This window comes from Talpa europaea, assembly GCF_964194135.1.
Source record: "Talpa europaea genome assembly, chromosome: 9".
Taxonomy (NCBI): Eukaryota; Metazoa; Chordata; class Mammalia; order Eulipotyphla; family Talpidae; genus Talpa; species Talpa europaea.
In genome coordinates this window covers 114,641,367-114,663,965 of record NC_140076.1, presented here as the reverse complement: position 1 = coordinate 114,663,965, position 22,599 = coordinate 114,641,367, and the positions used below count along the sequence as shown (strand labels likewise).

The following is a 22,599-nucleotide window of genomic DNA, read 5'->3' as shown; positions in this document are numbered from 1 at the left end:
CGCCCGGGCCCGCGGGCCGCCCCGCCCCGCCCCGCCCCGCCCGGGCGCGCGCGACCTTCCGGCCCCCCCGGGCCGCGGGGCTCGCCTCCAGGCCGAGGCGCGGGCCGGGCGGGCGGCCGAGGCGGGGCCGGCTCGTCCGGGGCCGCGGGCGGGGCCGGGAAGGGGAGGTTTCGGGGGCCGGACGGGGCGGAGCAGGCGGCCTCTGCGGCCGGCGCCGGGTGCGGAGTTGCGCGCCGGTCCCTGGGCCGGGGCCGGGCTCGGGCCTGCGATGCCTCAAGATGGCGGAGCTGGGCGAATTAAAGGTACCGGCCCGCCGGCCCGGCCGGGCGTCCGCGCAGCCGGCGGCGGGGGCGCCGGGGGAGCCGGCGGGGCCGCGGCGCCGGGGGCGGGGCCGGCCGCGGGGGGTGGGGCGGGGGTGCCGCCGGGGGCCGCGGCGCGGGGGGCGGGTCGCGGGGCGGGAGGGGCTCGGTGGCTGCGCGGATGGAGGGGGGGGTGCCGTCGGGGCGCCGGGCGAGCCGGTCTGCCGAGAGGGGCGGCCGTCGGGCGCGCGGAGGGCCGGGGCGGGCGCTGGCGGGGGCGCCCCGGGAAGCGCCGCCGAGGGGCGCGGGGCGTCGGGCGGGGCCGGGCCGGCCGGCGGGCGGCGGGGGGCGGGGCAGGCGCGTCATTGGCGGAGACGGGGTGTGTGGGGAGCCGGCTGGAGGGGGGAGCTGTGGGCCGCCCCGACGGGGAGTCAGACGGGATGGGGGCTGGGGCGAGGGAGGGGAGCAGGTTTCTCATCACGTGCTCAAGAGGGGCCCCCGCCTCGGGGCTTCCAGCGGGGGAGGACGGAGCCGGCGGGCCTGCCCTTAGGGTCCCCCGGGGTCCCCGCGGGGAGTCACCACGGGTGGGGCGCTCGTGCCCTGCCCTCTCGCAGCTTCTTGAGGCAACCGATGCTGAGGGTGTCTGCGGGACCTGAGGCTGCAGGCGTCGGCCCCAGCAGACTGGCTTCATCCCGCCCTTTTCCATGGAGCCACAGGCCGGGCCAGGCCGGGCGTCCTGTCCCCCGCGCTGCCCTCCGGGGCTGGCCACGCTGCGCCCTGGCTCGGAGCCGCAGGTGTCCTCTCCCAGGGCCTCTGCGGGGAGCTCCGGCCTGCCTCTCCCACCCTGTTGAGGGGCGTCAGGAGGACAGGGTATTAGGTCCCGCAGCTGGTGCAGACATAACCAGGCAGGACGCCTGGACTGGGTGACTCTGGTAACCCCCCCGCCCCGTCTTGGTCATTTTTCCCTCCTAGAAAAATAGGCCTGAGGGGTGGGGTGGTTCTGTGAATGACACTGAGAAAGGCTTCGGGGGAGTTGGGAGCGCTGAACCCTGGCCTGGAAACCCTCAGAGGCTTGGGGGAGACAGCTGAGGGGCACTGAGGTGATGGGAGGACGTGGCTGGGGTTTGTGGGGCTGTCTGACCTGAATCCTCTTCTCGGCTCCTCTCCCTGTCTCCTCCCAGGAGACTGGGATGGGTCTGAGAGTCTGAGAAAGAGCAGGAGAGGAGATAAGCAGCTTAAGGGGAATCCAAGCTGGGGGGGGGGGGGGATGGAGGTAGGAGGCCCTGGTGTGTACCCCGCCCCCACCTGGCCAGCTTCCAGGCCTGGGAGGACACCCGGGTGCTAGGACTATGGAGGGTAGAGCCGTTGACCTGAGGGTTGCTAAAATGGGACTGGATTCCCTTTGGCTGAGTTGGCGGCCTGGCAGTCACCCAGTACCTGCAGGGCACCTTTCTGATCACCGCCGGAGGGAAAGAGGTGGTGCCCACCTGCTAGCTCAGCCCCGGGCCTCGGCCAGGCGGTCCCGCGCAAGGTAGGCGTCTTAAGCGTCCCTCTCGTCCACAGCACATGGTGATGAGTTTCCGGGTGTCTGAGCTCCAGGTGCTCCTTGGCTTTGCTGGCCGGAACAAGAGTGGACGGAAGCACGAGCTCCTGGCCAAGGCCCTGCACCTTCTCAAGTCCAGCTGCGCCCCCAGCGTCCAGATGAAGATCAAAGAGCTTTACCGCCGCCGCTTTCCCCGCAAAACCCTGGGGCCCTCTGATCTCTCCCTGCTTTCTCTGCCCCCCGGCACCCCTCCTGTGGGTGCCCCTGGCCCTCTGGCTCCTATCCCCCCTGCCCTCTTGGCCCCTGGCACCCTGCTTGGCCCCAAGCGTGAAGTGGACATGCACCCATCTCTGTCCCAGCCTGTGCACCCCGACGTCACCATGAAACCACTGCCCTTCTATGAAATCTATGGGGAGCTCATCCGGCCCACCACCCTTGGTATGGCTCTTGGTGGTCCCCACGTCTTCCGGGCTCTATACCCCTGTCCCAGGCCTCTCCAGGCATTAGTCTTGGGGGCTCAGCACCCTGGGGTGGGCAGCCTCTGAGTGCTTCTGTATGGGCTTGGGAGTCACTGTCCCTTTGTGTCCTCAGCATCCACTTCCAGCCAGCGGTTCGAGGAAGCACACTTCACCTTTGCCCTGACCCCCCAGCAAGTGCAGCAGATCCTCACGTCCAGGTACAGCTCTCAGACTTGCTTCATCTTCCAAGCACACCCTGGACTCTGCTCTCTCTCTCCTGCCCCACGCTCCTCACTGTCCCTCCTCCTGCACCTGCTTTGTCTCTCATTTTCTTCTCTGTCCCCTGGACACCCACCTTCCCCGCTCATTGTTCACCCTTGCCCTCTGGGGACGCCTGCTCAGGTACCTTCCTTTCCCTCCCTATTACAGAGAGGTTCTGCCAGGAGCCAAATGCGATTATACCATCCAGGTGCAGCTCAGGTGAGGCGCTCCTCCCTCCCTGCCTCCCTGGGCTCCCACAGGGGATGGGATGAAATAGGGGTATTGCAGATTGACCTGTCAGGAGAGTCCCCTGCTCTGTCTGACTGCCTCACCCTGTAACTCTCATTGGGAGATGAAGGTTACAGATGCCCAGGACCGTCCCCTCAGGTCCCTGCCGCTGCAGAACAGATTCAGTTCCAGGAACCGCCTCTTAACCCGCTCCTCTCTTACCAGGTTCTGTCTCTGTGAGACCAGCTGCCCCCAGGAGGATTATTTTCCCCCCAACCTCTTTGTCAAGGTCAATGGGAAACTGTGCCCCCTGCCGGTAAATGCACCTCCCTTCTCCTGCGGTGGCCCCTCCCCTGTGTCCGCTCCTGTGTCGCCTGTAAACCTGTCATCATCTGAGTGACATGAGGAGACACTCCTGGCACAGTGCCTGGCACGTAGTAGGTGGTCGTTTACTGACTGAATTGGTGTAGTCAAGCGAGTGCTAAGAGGACTGAGCAGGGTTCCTGTCAGCCCAGTGGAAGACATTGGTTCAATCCAGAGGTTCAGGGAAGAACCTCCGAAGTGATGACCCGTAGCGGGGAATCGGGAGAAGTGAGGCGTCCCTCCTCTTCTTTCTCAGGGACTCAGTGAGTGGGTTCCTGTTTCCTTGGTCAGTGGATAAGTTCTGCTTTTCCTCTAGGAATGAACCCCTCAGATAACCCTAGCTAGTACCCCAGTTTAGTGTGGCCCTGGGTGGGCCCCGTCTCCTTAGTGATCTCGCCTGCCTGTAAGGGGGTAGCCCAAGATGAAAGATCTTGACCAGCCCTTCCCGTCCCCAGGGTTACCTTCCCCCTACAAAGAATGGGGCTGAGCCCAAGAGACCCAGCCGCCCCATCAACATCACCCCCCTGGCTCGACTCTCGGCCACTGTCCCCAACACCATCGTGGTCAACTGGTCATCTGAGTTTGGACGGGTGAGCGTGGCTGCGGCGGCGAGCCTGGGGAGCCGGCACGGCGTGAAGGGGTCAGCCAGTGTCCTGGGTGGGGAAATGCTGTCCTCTCTCTGGGTCTCTGCCTTATCCCGCTGGGTCCCCGTGGGACAAGGAGCGGTGGTGGTGGTGGTGGTGGCCATGGTGGTGGTGGCGGTGGCTTGCGAAGCAGAGGCTAATTCCCTCCCCCCACCTCCAAGTAGAATTACTCCTTGTCGGTGTACCTGGTGAGGCAGTTGACTGCGGGGACCCTGCTACAAAAGCTCAGAGCAAAGGGCATCCGGAACCCAGACCACTCCCGGGCGCTGAGTGAGTGCTGCCCCGGCCTCTGCACACGCCGTCCATTTCCCACGTCTTTCTGGCCCAACAGTCTTTATAACCAAAATAGCCATCTTGTGGCACGGACCTCCCCTCTCACTGGACCCCAGCCCCAAATGACACCCTTGCGTTCCCAGTTACACCTCTGCCTCGCTCCTCAAAGACTAGAACCGCGGCCCTGTGCAGTGTGGCTTCTCCGGCCTGGGGTCTTAGGGCCTTCTTAGCTAACCGACTTGTGATCTTTCAGTTCCCCCTGTTTCCTCTCTGCCAGAGTATCACCCCGCTGTGTTCAAATATCTTCAGAGATGGGGAATCGCCCCTCTCCGGCCCCATGGCCTTCGTAATTCAGCCCCCGCAGACACCTCGCTGGCCTTCGAAGGCTCTCTGCTCCAGCCTCTCCAGTTCTAGTCTTTTCTCTTCGGCCTTGCTGACCACATGGCTCTGGCCTCACTCTTGTTTCAGTTAAGGAGAAACTGACTGCTGACCCAGACAGTGAGGTGGCCACGACGAGTCTCCGGGTGTCACTCATGTGCCCGGTAGGTGTTGGGGAGCAGAGCAGGGGAGGAGGGTTGGGTTAAACAGTCTTGGGCTGTTAGAGTCAGACTTTCTGGGATGTGGGGACCTGACTGGAGGACTTGTCTCTCCTCAGCTGGGGAAGATGCGCCTGACTGTCCCTTGTCGCGCCCTCACCTGCGCCCACCTGCAGAGCTTCGATGCTGCCCTTTACCTGCAGATGAATGAGAAGAAGCCGACATGGACGTGTCCCGTGTGTGACAAGAAAGCTCCCTATGAATCTCTGATCATTGATGGGTAGGGCCATTCTACTTTCTGCTCCCTCTTACCTGGGACATCCGCTTGTCTGTTTCTTGCGTGTGCGTGTGCGTGTGTGTGTGTACACACGCCTGGCTACAGAGAGCAGACTTCTGTCCCGTGAAGGTTGCTGTGTGGTTGGCATCGTGCTGAGCACTCTGCATGTCTTACGTTACTGAATCCTCCTCATGACCCTGTGACATGGGTGCTGTTATCACAGATGAGGAAACTGAGGCCTGCTTGCTTGAAAGTAGTTAGTCCCCCACAGTGTATTAGAATGTGATACACTCCTGATAATGACTGAACCATGTGCTGAGCACAGCAGTAAGGGCCTTCGGAGGTTCTGGACGTGCCCTAGCTAGTGCGGACACCCCAGCACCTGCCCTGGAGTTCTGTCCCAGCCCTCTTGCCGAGATGGTCTGTGGGAGGCTGGATCGCTGCTCCCTCTGGCTTGTCCCTGGTACATGAAACAGGTGCCAACAATGGATTGTTTCAAAACTTAGCATTTAAAATTTGCAAAACTCTGAATACCTTGTTATTTGATCCCAACAACAAAGAGAGGTCAGCGGGATGGGTGATAGCTCTGTTTTCCACATGAGCACACTGAGGTTCAGCACAGTGAGTCACAGAACCCCCTGACTTGTGTTCCTGCCTGCTCCCAGCCCCGCCAATCCTCATCTCTTTCCTCCCCCAGTTTATTCATGGAGATTCTTAATTCCTGCTCGGATTGTGATGAGATCCAATTCATGGAAGATGGCTCCTGGTGCCCAATGAAACCCAAGAAGGAGGCATCTGAGGTTTGCCCCCCGCCAGGGTATGGGCTGGATGGTGAGTGACCCCCTGTCCCCTAGCTTAGCTGAGTCTTGGATCTCCTTTTCTCTGAGACGTGTCTTTATACCTCCACAGGCCTCCAGTACAGTCCAGTCCAAGAGGGCACGCCCTCTGAGAATAAGAAGAAGGTTGAAGTCATCGATCTGACAATAGAAAGCTCGTCTGATGAGGAGGACCTGCCCCCGACCAAGAAGCACTGTCCTGTCACCTCCGTGGCTCTCCCGGCCCTGCCCGGGAGCAAAGGGTACGAGGCAGCAGAAGGGGCAGAGGGAGCAGTCAGGAGTGCTTCCTGGTCGCTGGGCCAACCCCGGGCACACCAGGACAGAAGGACTGGGGGGCCGAGCCAGCTGAGGGCATCTCTGCCTTGCTGGCTACCGCAGCTCCTATCCCCACAGAGTCCTGACGTCCGCTCACCAGCCGTCTTCGGTGCTGCGAAGCCCAGCCATGGGTGCGCTGGGCGGGGAGTTCCTGTCCAGCCTCCCGCTGCACGAATACCCGCCTGCCTTCCCGCTGGGGGCTGACATCCAAGGTAGGATGCTCATCACAAGGCCCAGCACCAAGCCCCAACTCCTTGTCCAACCTTCCTGGGTCTCTAGAAAAGGGCCACAGTCTAGGGAACTTCTTTGTTTTTATGGTGGCGAATGATCAGAAAGGAGGCTGATTGTAGTTTTTCTTTTCTCACCAGGTTTAGATTTATTTTCTTTTCTTCAGACTGAGAGTCAGGTAAGAGGTCTCTTCCTTCTCCCGCAAAGATCTCAGATTTCTGAAGCTTCATTTCCAGCCATTGCCGGATCCCCTGCCCCTCCATCCCTCACCACACCTTTTTTTTTAAAAAGATTTATTTATTTATTTATTTATTTATACAATCACTGGGTACAGTCAGAAGTGCGGGAGGGTGAGAGAATCCACCAGAGCCAGAGCGGGGAGCAGAAGAGGCAGACTGACGAAATACATTGCCGAGGGGAGCAGCGGGCATGGCAGGAGAGGTCTGTCGTGCCTTGTAGGACCCTTGCTGGTGGCCTGGGATTGAACCGGTGCTGCAGGGGCTGCGGGCAGCTTCGCAGCCCAGCGCTCAACCACTGTGCCACCAGGGGAGGCCACTCCCACCACATTTAAACCTCCCCCTGTGCAGACAGCTTAGTCCCTTCCTAGCCTCCCTGTTACTTCCTCCGATCCAGTGTCTTCCTCGACACTGTTACTGTTCTGTCTCCTTTTGAGTGTCCTGCCCCTGCCTGCTCACCTCCCCACCCCCGTGCTCTTGAGCCAACCATGCCTGCCCGACCGGACATTCCACACATTGCAGCCACCCACAAGGCCCAGGGAACCTCGCAAGCCGGAGGGACTGTCTTGAGGCAGGGGGTGGGGTGCGGTGGGAAGGGGAAGGAGTTACGGCTTTCCACTTTGTACCTTGGGATCAGAGGGGTTGCTTTAGCCCGTGTATGTCTGAGATGTGACTGGAGCTGAGGAGCCAGGAGAAAAGCCTAAACTCTGCCCTTGGTTCCTCCCAGCACTACGGCCCCTCCGTCATCACCTCGCTAGACGAACAGGATGCCCTTGGCCACTTCTTCCAGTACCGAGGGGCCCCTTCCCATTTCCTGGGCCCGCTTGCCCCCACGTTGGGGAGCTCTCACCGCAGCACCACTCCAGCACCCCCTCCTGGCCGTGTCAGTAGCATCGTGGCCCCTGGGGGGCCCTTGAGAGAGGGGCACGGAGGACCCCTGCCCGCAGGTCCCTCTCTGGCTGGCTGCCGATCAGACATCATTTCCCTGGACTGAGTCCCCAGAATTCTGGAACCTTCGCTGCCTCCCAGCACTCAGCAAGTATGTTGTGGAGTCTGAGTCTCTGGCCACTGACCCCTCAGGGCTTTGGCCAAAGGCCAGAAAGACCTTCCTGGACACTTTTTGGCTCGTCGCCTAACAAGGCCAGCACCCAGAGGGTTAATATTTAACCTTTTTTTTAAGGACATTTGGGGTGTAATTTTGGAAACGCTCTAGATGGCGGCTGCAGTCTTCGGCTGTGTTAGCCGAGGCATGCGAGGGGATGGGCCTTGGAGTGAGGCTGGATCTCAGCCCGACTGTCAGGAAGCTGGTGGGGAAGGGCCCTTCGCGGGTCCCTCAGACGCCCCCTCCGCATCCCCAGACACATGGCTCTGTTCCCCCAACTTCCACCGACTGTTTCCATGTCCATTCCGACTTCTTTGTCCAAACGGACAGGCGGACAAAGTGATACAGGCAGACAGATGGACAGAGAACTCTATTTTGGGTTGCAGATTTTTTGTATATAAACAAGAAAAACCAAAATACTCCAAAGATGACTTCCCGTGTGACTGAGGAGGAGATAAGGCCTTTGTCCTGATCCCCGGGACTTGGGGGCAGGGCCTGGCCTATTGCCTGGGTCTCTATTTATATATTTAAGTTCATGTTGTTCCTTGTGCCCACCAGCCCAGGGCCTGAGCTTTTGGTTGCCCCCGGCCCTGAGGTGAGACTTGGCTCATTTTGCACCTTTCCTGGGAGGTGGGAGGACCCTCGTGCTCTCTCCAATCTCCTTTTTTTAAGTCTTTTCCAGAGCCTAGCACCTATGTTGTAATTTTACTTTTTATTCCCAAAGTTGTAGCAACGTTCTCATCCATAATAAAGATTGTGAATGTTCTGAGAGCATCATGGCAGCGGGCAGGGAGGGGATCACGCGCTTCGCTTCCCAGGCCCCTGGTCTGGGGGAAGGTCTGTGTTCTGTTCTTCCTTCCCTGGTCCTGGACCCTCCTGAGTTCCTCATCTACATGGTCAGAGCGCCATGCTGAGAATTTCCAAGGACACTTGTTTCTTCCTCCTCCCTCCACCCCACTCCGCCCAGTGCTGTCCTTCCTTGGCCTTACCCGCCCAGATGCTTCAGCCAGAGCCCGAGGGCAAACTTGGTCCCAGTGCTGACCCTCTCGTTGTCCTCTGCCGTGACTGGCATGGTCCGCAGCAGTGTGCCCATGGGCAGGGCCAGGGGCCGAGTGCCTCCATCTGCCTCCACACCTACGGCACTGCGTGGTGACAAGGCTGTCTTCATAACTGTCAAGGCCCCTCATCTTCCCAACTGTTGGGGGAGCTGGGTACTGACCTTAACAGTACCAAGGGGGGTTAAATGACTTGTCCCTGAGGGAGAGGGGCACTGGGTCTTCAGGGCTGTGCAGCTGGAGCAGGAACTCCTGAGTGACAGGCTTCATTATCACTCAGCTGACTCCTGTCATGCCCTCCCGCCTCCCGTGATGCCCCCAGGAGGGGATAGTAGCTGCACCTCTCAGTGGGTAAGTGCTGGCGTGTTGGAGGCCCTGGAGAAGCTCTTACTTACGGGACTGAGGGTGGCAGGCCCTGGAGGCCTGGCCCAGGAGTCTTGGTCCCATCCTCTGAGGCAGCCACCACAGCGGCTACATCTGGTCCCAGCCACGTGAGGGCGCTCACCTCACTTGGGTTTGGCTGGATCCGGGCCTAGGGCCACACAAGTTTCTCCCTGAGTCTCCTCCCTTCCCTCTGGGGAAACCTGTCCTTGATGGCAGTTTATTGGCTGCTAAGGACAGAGATTTGGCAGGAGCTGGGGAGAGGCTCTAGGATTTCTGGATGATTTCTGACCTCCCACCTTCCCTACCCTTATTACAGTCAGAACCATCCCCTCCCCTCCCCTCCCCCCCCTCACCTGCAGTTGCTGCTGGGACTCCTGGGAGACCACAAGTAGATAGAGGACGATATGATGGTATTTGGGGAGCCCCCAGCTCAGCCTGGGCGGGTAGGCAGACTGAAAGAAAAGAGGATGACCTGTGTGGAGAGATGCAGCTGAGGAAGTGGGTGGAGGTGGTGCAGCATCGACACAGGTGAGGGTGGTGGGCTCAGGGACTCGGAACCGCCCACCCTCCATTGTTACCCTGTGGCCAGGGCCAGGGCTGTTGGGAGTTGTTGAGGCTCTTGGTTAAATTGGCAAGGAGCCCGCCTAGGTTCCCTCCTCACCTCCCATAACCCCAGAGGGACCCAGGAGAACCGGCCCTGGCGCAGCCGCAGCCCAGTCTCCTCCCGGAGCTCTCGGAGGCCGCCATCCAGCAGCTGGGAGTCAGAGGACACGTCAGAGGTCAGTCCTTTGGCCCCCTCAGCCCACACCCAAGGTGGTTCCGGACAGGTCTGGGTTCCGGCAAGGTGCCGTTTGGGTCAGCTGAGTGGTTACCTCTTCATCAGGTTCTGCGTGCCCACCTGGAACGACAGCAGAACCTGAAAGTGGTGGGTGGTGGTCTTGGCCCGGCCCCACCCTCTGTTCACACTGCCCCTTCCCCAGTGGACACGGGTGCAGCTGCAGGCCCCCCCCCCGCCCCGCCCCGGGGTGATGCGGGCGCCCTCGTGTCTGGCCCTGTTACAGGGCAGGGACTTCTCTTGTCCTGGGTCCCACCTGTTACAGACCCACTTCTCCTGAGACCGGCGCCTTGTCCAAGGGTCACTCACCTGGGGGTACCCAGAGGTTGGGGGAGACGCGGAGGGTGCCGGCCCTTCGGGTCAGCAGGACAGTCCGGTCGCTGGATTGGAGGACGACGGCCACGCCCAGGTCCACCCCCCGGGCGCCGGGCAGCTCGGCCGCGGGGCGCGCGGGCTGAGGGTCCAGGGCCGCGAAGGGGCAGAAGGGGGGGCGCTGGCGGGAGCGCGCGGTAAGGCTCGGCCAGTGGGGCGGGGCTTTCGGGAGTCGGGAGCCCCCGCCGCGCCCCGGGCCTGCGGCCTCCCGCTCCCACCGCGCCCCGGGGTGCCCCGCCCCGCCCCGGGGTGCCCCTCCCCGCCCCCGACCTGCAGCGGAAGCCTGACCGAGGCGCCGGGGAACTGCCGGTCCGACAGGACGAGCTGCCCCCGCTTCAGGGCGCAGTGCGCGGGCCACGGCCCGGGGCCCCGGGCGGCCCCCAGGCGGCCACACACGCTGCGCGCGAAGCCCACGGGCCCCAGGCGCGCGCCCTGGAGCAGCAGCACTCGCGCGGCCGCCATGCCGCGCCCGGGGTCCCCGCGCTGGGCGCCCCCTGCTGGCGCCGCGGAGCCTCCCCGCGGCGGGCAGAGCCCCGGCAGTTCAGGTGTGACCTGTCGGGGCCCCCCGCGGTGTGAAGCTGGAGACTGACCAAGACCACCTCCAAATCCCCGGCTCATTGCTCCCCATCTTCTTGGCCCCGGACAGGGACGCTCAGATGAATGACTGGACCCCCGTGCCTCCCACCGGCCGCGGCCCGCGCCTGCGAGGCCCCTCCAGAGCGGCGCGCAGCACCCCCGGGGTCCGTCCCATCTGCCTGCTAGCCAGACACTCGGGGGGACGGCCCTAACACCTCCCTTTCTTTCTTCTCACTCAAATGGCACCCCAGTGCAGTGGATTCTACTCCCTAGCGCTTCTAAAGTCTATGTCTTGCTCTCCAGTCTCTACTGCCCTTGTCATCTTCTACCTTCAATTTACTGCAAGTCTCAAAAAAAAAAAAAAAAAAAAAATTCCCGCCCCTGTAAGAGGTAAGGGAAGGCGCAAGCTCCAAGCAAGTGCACCAGGCTAAAAGCCTGCTTGACGGAGCTTTTCAAACTCCACCCCCCGAGTAGGGGCTGATGGGAGTAAGGGCTGAGTCCAAGATGGGGGTCAGCAAAGTTCGTGGACTATGTCAAACTCTGTCAGGTGTATTCTGTGCAATAAGGATAAAAAGGGGGTTTCAGTATAAGGCTCTGCAACTTATCCCACCACAAGGAATGCATTCAAACACCTTTATTTTCCCTCCCACCCCCAATATCTTTTGAGGAAAGTTCTTCTGGGTCATAGCCTCTTTATTGTGCTCTCGATGTAAGACTCCAGCAAGAAAATGGTTTCATCCACCTGGATCTCACTGGCATCCAACCTGAGTGAAAAAGTGAAAGTACTTGCTCAGACTGGTCATTAGCATATTTAAGATTAGCAGCTGGGCTGGGTGTGGCATGGAGAATTGCTTGATTACACTTGAGAGAAATGGGAAGAAAGCAGAACAAATAGATCATTCCCCCGTTCACTGAGCTCCTCTCTCGTGCAAGGTATGGTGGGGACTGCTGAGGATTCAAAAGGTACAGCCTCTGTCCTGGGGTAATTTCAGTCTAACTTGAGGCAGAAGAAAGAATAGCACATATAAAGGCCCAGGTATACAAGGATCTTGTGTGTTTTAAAATAGAAATTGGGGCCTCCCCGGTGGCGCAGCGGTTGAGCGCTGGGTTGCGAAGCTGCCCGCAGCCTCTGCAGTGCCGGTTCGATCTCCGGCTGCTCCCCGGCCACCTGAGGAGGGTCCCACATAGTGCGCAGACCTCTCCTGCTGCCCGCTGCTCCCCTCAGCAGTGTATTTCAGTCTTTCTGCCTGCCCTGCTCTGGCTCTGGCGAATTCTCTCACCCTCCCGCGCTTCTGACTGTACCCAGTACTTGCATAAATAAATAAATAAATGAATGAATAAATAAAAAATCTTAAAAAAAAAAAAAGAAATTGATTGTGGTCAAGGCATAAGGTGAGTAGTGATCAGGAATAGAGGGCAACTTCCTTAGCCCGATACAATCCGTCTTGGAAAACCCCACAGCTAACATTATATTTAATGGTAAAAGACGGGTAAAATTTTACTCCTAAGACCAGGAACAAAGTAAAGGTGTCTACTCTCACACTTTCATTCAACCTTTTACTGGAGGTTCTAGCTGGGCAACTAGGCAAGAAAATGGAAATATAAGGCATCCAGATTGAGAAGGAAGAGGTAATATATATGGGCATGATCCTATATATAAAAAAATCCTCAAAGAATCTACAAAAAAATTGCTAGCTAATGGCTGAATTCAGCAGTTATAAGAAATAAATTCAAGGGCCTCTCCTGGTGGCGCAGCGGTTGAACACTGGGCTGCGAAGCTGCCCGCAGCCTCTGCAGCGCCAGTTCGATCCCCGGCCACCGGGTGAGGGTTCCACATGGCGTGCAGACCTCTCCTGCTGCCCGCTGCTCCCCTCAGCAGTGTACTTCGTCAGTCTGCCTGTTCTGCTCTCCGCTCTGTCTCTGGTGAATCCTCTCACCCTCCCATGCTTCTGACTGTACCCAGTGCTTGTATAAATAAATAAATCTTTAAAAAAAAAATGAGTTAAAAAAAGAAATTCAAAACACAAAAACCAGCTTTATTTCTATATACTATAAATGAATAATTCAAAAATGAAATTAAGAAAATACTAAAATTAAAAAAAGGAATACATTTAACAAAAAAGTGCAAGACTTGAACACTGAAAATGACAAACAGCGTTGAAGACACTAAAGACCTAAACGAAAAGACCTCCCATGTTCATGAGCTGGAAGGATTATTGTTGCTAAGAGGGCAATAGTCCTGAAAGCAGTCACTACCAGGGTGAACGGTGAGGAGTGAAAGGAAATGAAGATGGAGACAGGCTGTTGTGAAACTGTGCAAGGCCTTATATGAAACACCAAGGAGTCTGGTATTTGTACTATAGATAATATAAGGGGGCAATAAAGCTTTTAAAGTAGGAGAGGAATATCATCAGCCATTTTAAAGACAGTAGCTCTGTGAGCATTATAAGAGATGGTTTGAAGGGGGAGTGACTGTGAAGGTCTAGGAAAGAGGTGATGACGGTCTGCCTGGGGCCTCAGAACAAAGGCCAGATTTGAGAGAGATTACTGAAGTCAAATCAAGAGCTGTGAACAGAAGGGTGGGGTGAGGGAGAAGCTGAGGATATCTTCAGAGTTTTTAGCTAGGAAAATAAATGGATTGTGTAGGGTAAGTATCAGGCTTTTCTGCCCTCCCACCATTAGGATTGATGATAGATCCTTGTGGTCCTGAATGCATGCTTGATGGCAGGCACCTGGAGTGGGGTGTGGGCATGCGTAAGTGGGTACACCTGGGCTGAGATACTGAGCTTATAAGGGCGGCATCATGGGGACGCCAGCAGAAGCACAACCATGAGAGAAGCAGAGACCACCAGAAAGCCCAGATAGAGTGAAGGCTTGCTGGGGGCTGGGAAGCCTGCCAGCCTCCTGGCCCCCCAGCATTCCTGCCTGCTGTGTACCTGATAAATCCCAATAAAAGCCTGAAAAGCCACAGAGGGCTCCAGGACTTCTCTTTACCCCGTCTGCTGGAATCATAGAAAACCTCCCCTGTGCCATTCCTGCCGCTACAACTGAATTCGGTAAATTGTCCCGGGGAAGACAAAGGTGGGTTTAGGTTTGCTTGTGTTAAGGTGGAAACGTTGCAGGATATGGAGGCAGATTTGTCTGGAAAGGATTTTGAAACATAGGCCTGAGTTTTTGCTTACTTGTTGACATTACGTTTCAGGGTCTCTAGCTGCTGGCGTTCAGGGGCTGTGATCATCTCCTCTATTTCTTGCAGCTGTGCCTCTTCCGCACCGGTGGCCTGCATAGATGCGATGATGGCCTCTACCCTCTGAGACTTTTCTAGCAGACGCCTGTCAGAAACACACGATTCTGAGGCATGCTCCTAGCCGAGGAGATCCTCTTACCCGTTAGCCTGAGGCCAGACTCCCTCTTTTACAGTTTCTAGTCAAAATGTGGATGATGTCACTCTTTAAGGATGCTTTTTACAATCTATATTTTTTTCCATTTCTATCGGAAATTTCCCCTCAAGTTTTTGACCTTGAAAGATGTAATTATTCATCTGAAAATACTCACTTGTTCTCTTTGGTTTCAAATTGTCTCCTTTCTATCAAGTTGGCTATGCTCTGAGGGGAGAGAAGAAAAATAGGAAATGCACACAATTCTATTTAACTCAGGTAAAATGGCTAAAGAGGACATGGGTGTGAGATCTGTCTGTGGGCAATGGGGAGACGGTCTAGAAGTTACCTTGTAGCACCTGTGCAGCAACATGCGGGCAGCTGCCAAGATGTTCACAGTATATAAATAGAAGGTCCTGGATGGGGCATGGTCTGGTGTTTTGGGAATTTCCTACTTGTCCATAGAAAGAGAAAGAAAAGAAATTATACTGATCTTCACAACTGGCAAGGCGCACACCTGTCCCATCGGGGCTACTCAGCCCTCTCTCATATGGTCACTCGCATCTGTGTTTATGGCATAGTCACCACACGGAGAGCTGGGCTGAGCGGCTCTCAGGTGCCAGGTAGGTTGTACTTGGTCTTTACGGAGAGCCATGTTATTCTTTCACCTTTACAACAAACCATCCATCACCGTTTCAAAGACAGAAAAATGGGTAAGTTGCTCAATGTCACTGTGTTAAGAAGCAGAGTTGTGATTCTGACTCCAAACCCTGTGTCCTGTTTTCTCCTGGGGTCTGTACTACGTGGCTCTGCGGAGTGAGACCCCAACAGATGTTTTGATGGGCTTACTCTATAGTCAGCCTAAGGCTTGAGGAAAGGACGAATCACAGGGGGGAAAAAAGGACAGGGTGATTTCTTGGCCATGCCTCTTTTTAAAAGGTCAGTTAAGGGCCTCCCTGGTGGCACAGGTGTTTGAGCGCCTCAGTGAGGCTGTCTGTAGCCTCTGCAGCGCAGGTTTGATCCTGGCGGGCCAGTGAGAATCCCACATGGCGCAGCAGACCTCTCCTGTCTTGCCTGCTGCTTCCCTCAGCAGTATATTTCAGTCAATCTGCCTGTTCTTTCCCCACTCTGTCTCCAGTGAATCCTCTTACCCCCCGCACATCTGGCCTGTACCCCGGTTCTTGTATAAAAAAATAAATAAATCTTTAAAAAAAAAAAGGTCAGTTAAAGCTCCACAATCATCTTTCAAGTGCTTGTTATGTCTTTGTTACAATCACTTTTTTGCTTCAGAGCTAGATATAGAGTTTGCTTGGGGTTCAGGACATCTGCCTTGGGAGTTTCTCCACCCTAGGCCAGTCTGCTGGCTGGTGATTATCACACCATTGGTTACCTGGAGTGATATAAAATTTTCTGAGAGCATCTTATAAAGCATATCCTTTGCCTCCTTTGCTGGAATCATTGCAAAGTCTTCCACCTGTTTCTGCTCCAGGTGCTTCTTTTGCAAAACTAGACGGAATATTCTGGCACAGCGAGACCCAAATCTGGAAAGGAAGGAAGAAAGTAAATGCACACCAACATGGACTACCTTGAACTCCTAGTCCTAGATGGTGGTGGCTCTATTTCTGGGGGAGGAGCTAGCACCAGAGAGGAGCAGTGATGTGCGAATTTCTATGGCTCCATAGAGTGATGGTGGCACCACCGATCGCTCGCCAGGCAGTCCCCAACCTTGACCCACCTGAGCGCCTCAGTTCCTACATTTGTGAGCAAAGACTTTACAAAGGGTAGTTAATTGGCATCACTGAGAGTCATGCAGTAGGGTATTCAGGGTTAAGAGTAAGGGACCCATAGCCATTCAGTGGAAAAATGAGGCAAGATATGCCATTACTTGTTGCTTAATGATCAAATTACTTGTTCAAATAAGGTATGGAAAGGAAGTATTTGACCCCCAGACAAGTCAGGGTGCCCCCCTTACCTCTCCTGTACGACAGACTCCAATGCGGCTGTGGCTAGGGACGTTAAAGCTTTGTGCAGGTCTTTGTGTAGAGGGTTAAGGTCACACAGTCTGTGTTTTGGCCTGGCCACTGTGACTTAGTTTTATTTAAAGCCTATAATTTGTAATTAAAATTTAAATGCTATTTTGTTTTGCACATTGGTTTCATTTGTGGTATTTCAAAACCTTACTTAACTAGGGTGGTTAAATAAGGGTTTTGCTTAACTAAAATTTGGCTAAAAGTCCTTTTTACTTCTTTATCGATGTATTTGTGAAATTTTCTAACTTATTCAACACACTGAATATTACCCAATCTTTTCTTTCACTAGTCGACATTGTGTTCTAGAGTTCTGACTGCCTGACTGTAAGGAAATAACTGGCAAGGATACTGATGACATACATTCCTCCACCGCTGTCGCCAGACTTTCCAACAAACTCTAGCTATTAAAAGAAGAGAGAGAGTGTTAACTGAATGGAAAGTCCTGTGATTTTATTCCCAAGGGAGCAAATCTGGTCAAGTGTCTATAGCAGGTAGCTCTTCCTATCAGATGATGGTGGGGAAATTGTTTCATCTGGCTGGGTAGAGAATGAGGCCACAGGAGAATGATGCCAGGTACCACTGGCAGAAATGAATTGTAAATAGAGCAGAAATAAGAAAAAAAAACACACTTACTGGATCATCTGCGAGCAGAGTGAGATACTGATCAAGGATTTGTTTAGAGATATTATAGCCAACAGGCAGGGATCTGAAGATCTATGGAGCAAAAAGAGAAACTGAAAATGTCAAAATTGCTGATATTACTAAAATAAAGAAGTTTTAATTTTAGATATCATAAGCATAAAAATGTCCAAAAATATTCACAGCAGTATTGTTTCTAAGAGTAAAAAACTAGAAACAATCCAAATGTGCAATAATAGGGAATTAATTAAAATAAAGCACAGCATGGCTATTAAGTAGAATCTGACATGGCCATTAAAAAGAATGAGACAGAACTATAAACATCGACATGAAAAGGTTTCATATACTGTCATATGAAAAAAGCATATTAGAACAGTATGTAGTATATAATCCCATTTTAGGGGTTAAGAATATAGCTATAAAGCTATATATATTAGACTATACCTGGAATAAAAGATCTGAGTAAAGATATACACTAAATTATAAATAAAGATCTCTGCAGCTGGGGTTATGTAAAGCTATATAAATATTTTGAGTTGAAATACATGTTATATACAATAAGCAGCACAGATCTTAATGGTTGAGTATGATGAGTGCCGACAATTGTACACACCCATGTAGCCACCTCCCACAACAAGACACAGAACATGTCCACCATTCCTGAAAGTACGGGGAATTCTAACTTTTTAAAAATTGTTAATTTCTCTGCTGCTTGAATATAGGTCATGTGATTACTCTGTCACACAAAAAAGCTTTTATTTGAAATTTTTTAGTAAGTTAAAAAAATTTTAAATAATATGAAATAAAAAGAGTAACTATATTTCATATGGATAAATATTATAAAAGTAATAAAAATAAGCATTTAATATATTAAATATTAGTATGTTAAGAAGACAATCTATTAAAAACAATTTTAAGGGGCCTCCCCAGTGGCGCAGTGGTTGAGCGCTGGGTTGCGAAGCTGCCTGCAGCCTCTGCAACGCTAGTTCGATTCCCGGCTGCTCCCCGGCCACTGGAGGAGGGTCCCACATGGCGCGCAGACCTCTCCTGCTGCCCGCTGCTCCCCTCAGCAGTGTCCTTCGGTCCTTCTGCCTGCTCTGCTCCCCGCTCTGGCTCTGGTGAATTCTCTCACCCTCCCGCGCTTCTGACTGTACCCAGTGCTTGTATAAATAAATAAGTAAATCTTTAAAAAAAAAACAAATTTAAGATATACAAAATTAATACACTGAAAAGAACCAAATGTAAGGGGTTAGATAGTGGATTCTCTGAACAATTATGAATACCTTACTCTTAGACCAAGAGAATGTACAGGCTTTTATAGGTTGTACTGACTCCCTGAAGCCAATCCCTATTCCACTTTGAACAACAAATATTCTTTCTTCCAAGACTCAGACCTCAACCTAATCCCAGGCTCCACATGTAATAATTACAATATCCAAGAGTCTATCAGAAAACTCGCAGCAGGAGCTGCAGCTCACCTCATTGGAAGCCAGCGGCTGGGTGAAGGGGGCACTAGAGGGCGTGGTGATCTCACTCATGCGGAGCATTGTTCGCACAATCTCGCTGCTGGTCTGGGTTTGAAAAGTGAACTGGAATTCAGAATTTATGCAATTGTGCTGGCTCTGGCTACATGCCAATGGTCATATCTGACAAATAAGTGACTGTCCCTGGTGGCCACTGACTCAGCCATTTAGATATCACCTGGTCCATCCTGTTGGCAACAGCGCTGACAATGGCTTGGTCCCGGAAGTGCTGGTGGAACCTGTCAAGGTTAGCCTGCCAATAAATCCCATCATCTGGAATGGGCTGAGGAAAAAAACGGTTAGAAAAAACATTTAGATAGAGTGAAGAGTTTTCTGAAGAGAAGCCTGGATTTAACTATTACTACTTCTTTTCCTAGCCAGTAGCAACTATGTTGGCAGGCAGAAAATCATATTGTGTTGATTAGTGTCTTCACAGTAACAAATCCACTGGCCCCAACTTGAAACAACTTCTCTAAGCTCACTGCCAACTTTCTATTTTAAATCTTTTCCATTATCCTCTAATCTCACATTTTCCCCTCCTTTCACACTCTTAGCAGATGACCTTGCTCTTCTTTCACAGAGAAAATAGAAACCATTTAGGCCAGAAGTCACACAAGTGTGTCCATACATCTGGCCCTTATTTAGAGAAGAATGCTGGTAGATCATTTAGGAGGGTATTGGCATAGTACTGACAAGAGAATGGCTTGGGCTAGGATGGTAGCAATGGAAGTGGTGAGAAATTGTTGGATTTTAGGTCATTTTGGTAACTAGGCTAACAGATTTTACTGTGAGACTGGATGGTTCCTAGGATTTCAGTCAAGGCAAATGGTGTACTAGGTGGTTGTCTTGGGGGTGGTGACCTTTACTAAGACGAGAAAGCTTAGGAGGGAGCCAATCCTTGGGAGTGGGATACTTAATTTTTGTCCTGGCATACTTATTTTGAGATGCTTAATAGACATAGGGGTGATGAGGAAGAATCTGAATGTAAGAGATAGGCCTATATATCTTTCAGCAGATTATTGAAGCTGATTTCTTTTTTCCTTTTTTTTAAGATTTATTTATTTTTATACAATAACTGTGGTACAGGCCAGAGGCGTGGGAGGGTGAGAGACAGAGTGGGGAGTGAACAGACAGATGGACCAAATACACTGCTGAGGGGAGCAGCGGGTGAGACAGGAGAGGTCTGCCTCGCCATGTGGGAATCTCCCTGGCTGGTTGGGGATCGAACAGCGCTGCAGAGGCTGCGGACAGCTTCACAGCGCTGCGCTCAAACCGCTGCGCCACTGGGGATTTCTTATCACTGGCCCACACGGGTCTGGATCTTTCTTTTCCAGCCATACCAAACAACAGGTATGAACAACAGACCTCTTTTTGCATAACCTGTTTATCTCTGTTCAATGACTGAAATAAGTTAAGTCTCAGAAGGGAGAATGCAGTAGAATTCACTCTTTGTTAGACTCTCCTGGCCGACATTTAACGAAATTCAAAACTGTGCTGCTCCTCAGCCCAGGAACCTTTACGCTCTCCCGGGGCTTATTATCTTGGGGCGCATCTGGCTTGAGTCAGGGTGAGGATTCCTAATCAAGAAGCCCCATTACCTCTTTGTTATCTGGAGTATGTTTTGGTCTCTTGGCCTTGGGCTCCCCAGCAGCATCTTCGTCAGAAGATCTCCTCCTTTTACCTTTCCCTGCCAAATAAAAACAGTGAACAGTTGGCTACATCTCATGTGATGCCAAGAAATGACCCAACACAAGAGCATGTATCTCTCTACCCTGAAGGCATCTGTAGCTACCTCTAGGTTACAGTTGCTGAGGAGACTGAAGTGCAATAGACTACATTTAAGCGTGAAGTTATCCCCAACTCAATATGATCAAAAGGAAACTTGTGATCTCTCCCCCTCAGACTGCTCTGCTCCAATGCTTCCTTTCACTGGAGCACCGTCATGCTCCTATACGTGCAAGTCAGGTGTACTGATGTCGATCTCTTTCTCATCTCCGCGATAATCTAAATTTTCACTGGTTTGTCTCCATTAAATTTTACCCCATTCTTTCTGCAGACAGGGAAATCTCTAAAATGCAAATCAGGTCATGCCACTTTCCTGCTTAAAATCTTTTAGTGATTTTCCTCTGCTCTTCTATTAAAAAAAGATGCTTTATAAGGTCTTACGTGATCTAGCCCCTGCCTCTCTCTCTAATCTTATCTCATGGCTCTCTTTCCTTTGTTTACTGGGCTTTGAACTATACTGACCATCTTTTACACTAGTCCCTTGGCAAAATGCTTATCCTTTGTACCCCTTCATACCTTTTCTTACTGGTTGGCTGCTACTTCAGCTGTAAGTCTTAGCTCAAATGCTACTTTCTCGAAGAAGCATGTGCCCTAAACTACCAGATAAATCAAGTCCCCTGTTATATATTTTCGTAACACCTTATACTTTTCTTTCACAGTATTTATCACAGTTTGTTATATACCTATGTGGTTGATTAATGTAAGACTCCTATACTAATGTCCCATAAGGCAGGGACATGACAGTTTTTCATCATTTTACCATAGAATCTCGCACATAATAAAGCCTTGGTATCTGCTCAATTGATTCATTTTTAAAACAATTCATTGAAAAAGAAGCCACAGTCAGGGCAATTCCTGGAACTCCAGGGATCAAAAGTCCTTACCTATTAAGCTTAGTTTAGGAACCAGGTACATATCCTTTTCATTGGTGACAAGAGTGGGGGCAGGTGGTGGTGGCCCAGGGTCTGCATTCTCAGTAGCAGGCACCAGCGGGCAGCGCTGCACAAAGTGTGTGTCTGCTAGTCGCACAAATGTGTTTGAGACCTCAGCATAGTCCATGGTTTTGCCATCTGTACAACAGGAGGAGAGAGGAAGGTGAGATGGGCTATGATAGCTGAGGGTCCACGCGCCGTGTCTGTGACAGTTGTGGATGTAGTACTGACCCTCCATGGTCTCTGTGAGCCGGTCTGCCACTTTCTTCACAACAGCTGACATTGTCATCTTGCCATTCAAGAGCAGCTCCTCAACAATCAGCTCCCCCGTGTCACTGTACAGTGTCTTGGCAGTATATATGTACCGGGGGTACCGAAGCATTCGCAGCACCCGGCTGCACTGGGCCTCATACTCTACCACGCCACGTTTGTGCACTTGATAGAGCACCAGATTATGTTGGATGAGGACACAAAGGGCTTTCTTCACCTAGAAAGGATCCAAAAGAAAGAGGGAAGAGCTGAGGATCTAACACATTACTGCTGGCAATTTTTGGCCAACCGTTTACTAAGCTTCAGGATCTCTGGGCACAAATCTGTGCTGCTTTCCTCCGTCTACTGGAGAGGCTAATGAAAATCACATGTTAGTGGAAGACATCAGGAAGATGCCTTGCTATGCTTTGATGGTCAACTGATTCTTACCTGCCACAGCATAACTTACTTCCCTTCTAATATTCTCATTCCTTACAGGTTACACTGGATGAGTGGACCGGAGTAAGTGAGGAGCGGCAGAGGATGAGCAAAGACTTGCTGAAGAGGCAAGAATGAGCTAAGAACACTTTGAGAAGCAAAACTTTGGGGCTTACGTCTCATCTTCTTTCCTCCCTCTATGTAACACTGTTGTGATACAGGGGCAGGCTTTCTCCCCTTTCCATTTGGGGAGTAACCATATTTAAGGTGGGCAAAAGGAACTGATGAAAGGAAAGCAAATTAATGTCATCCAAACATACCTGATCCAGGGATGTTCCTGTGTCATGGGCAATTACTCTCAGTGGCTGGCTGCCTGTTCTGATTAGGTGGACTCCAATTTTCTCTACAATCTCTCCAAAATGTTCTTGCAGCAACAAAGAACACAGCTTAATTTCTGCTTGAGTCATTGTACTGGGGAATCTCAGAGCTAGAAAATAAAAAGGCTTTACAATAGAAAGTTTTTCTTTTATAGTAGGAATAGACGTGTTGAGTGTAAATTCATGTACATTCTGGAGGACAATTTAACATTACATATCAAAAGCCTTAAAATATGCATGCCTTTGACCTAACAATTATGTTCCATCTAACAATAAGGGATTAATTTGATAAGTTATGACATACCCACATAATGGAATACCATGCCAAGATTTAAAATGATTAAGTATAATCTGCATTAACATAGAAAATGAAAGAATGGAATCGACAAATGTTGGAGAAATTGTAGTAAAAAAGGAACTATCACCCA

At 52.5% G+C, this 22,599-nt stretch overlaps 3 protein-coding genes across 5 annotated transcripts; 1 reads left to right on the top strand and 2 right to left on the bottom strand.

Annotated features, from left to right (window-relative positions):
* Positions 1-268: 268 nt before the first annotated feature.
* On the top strand, positions 269-7,491 carry PIAS3 (protein inhibitor of activated STAT 3; the record flags this gene model as incomplete). 3 transcript variants are annotated; one of them, XM_084242848.1, is made up of 15 exons in its annotated part: positions 269-302; positions 1,481-1,585; positions 1,816-2,280; positions 2,434-2,518; positions 2,730-2,780; positions 3,015-3,105; positions 3,608-3,742; positions 3,961-4,066; positions 4,538-4,611; positions 4,725-4,885; positions 5,580-5,713; positions 5,792-5,960; positions 6,112-6,245; positions 6,402-6,439; positions 7,225-7,491. In XM_084242848.1, 15 exons carry the CDS (start codon positions 269-271, stop codon positions 7,489-7,491), a joined length of 2,049 nt encoding a protein of 682 aa, XP_084098974.1. The 3 variants fall into 3 exon arrangements, with proteins under 3 accessions (XP_084098974.1, XP_084098976.1, XP_084098975.1); XM_084242850.1 differs by lacking the exon at positions 1,481-1,585 and having other exon boundaries at positions 279-302; positions 1,863-2,096; positions 2,202-2,280; XM_084242849.1 differs by lacking the exon at positions 1,481-1,585 and having other exon boundaries at positions 279-302; positions 1,863-2,280.
* A 1,093-nt stretch (positions 7,492-8,584) lies between these two features.
* Positions 8,585-10,707, bottom strand: NUDT17 (nudix hydrolase 17; the record flags this gene model as incomplete). Its single annotated transcript, XM_084242246.1, has 7 exons — positions 8,585-8,741; positions 9,050-9,186; positions 9,392-9,490; positions 9,700-9,792; positions 9,911-9,936; positions 10,183-10,366; positions 10,516-10,707. 7 exons carry the CDS (start codon positions 10,705-10,707, stop codon positions 8,585-8,587), a joined length of 888 nt encoding a protein of 295 aa, XP_084098372.1.
* A 796-nt stretch (positions 10,708-11,503) lies between these two features.
* On the bottom strand, positions 11,504-22,261 carry POLR3C (RNA polymerase III subunit C; the record flags this gene model as incomplete). The annotated part of the gene is made up of 14 exons (XM_084242479.1): positions 11,504-11,585; positions 14,004-14,153; positions 14,377-14,426; positions 14,548-14,649; positions 15,589-15,739; positions 16,171-16,231; positions 16,578-16,629; positions 16,862-16,942; positions 18,346-18,438; positions 18,569-18,673; positions 19,989-20,077; positions 21,060-21,245; positions 21,339-21,594; positions 22,115-22,261. 14 exons carry the CDS (start codon positions 22,259-22,261, stop codon positions 11,504-11,506), a joined length of 1,605 nt encoding a protein of 534 aa, XP_084098605.1.
* Positions 22,262-22,599: the final 338 nt, after the last annotated feature.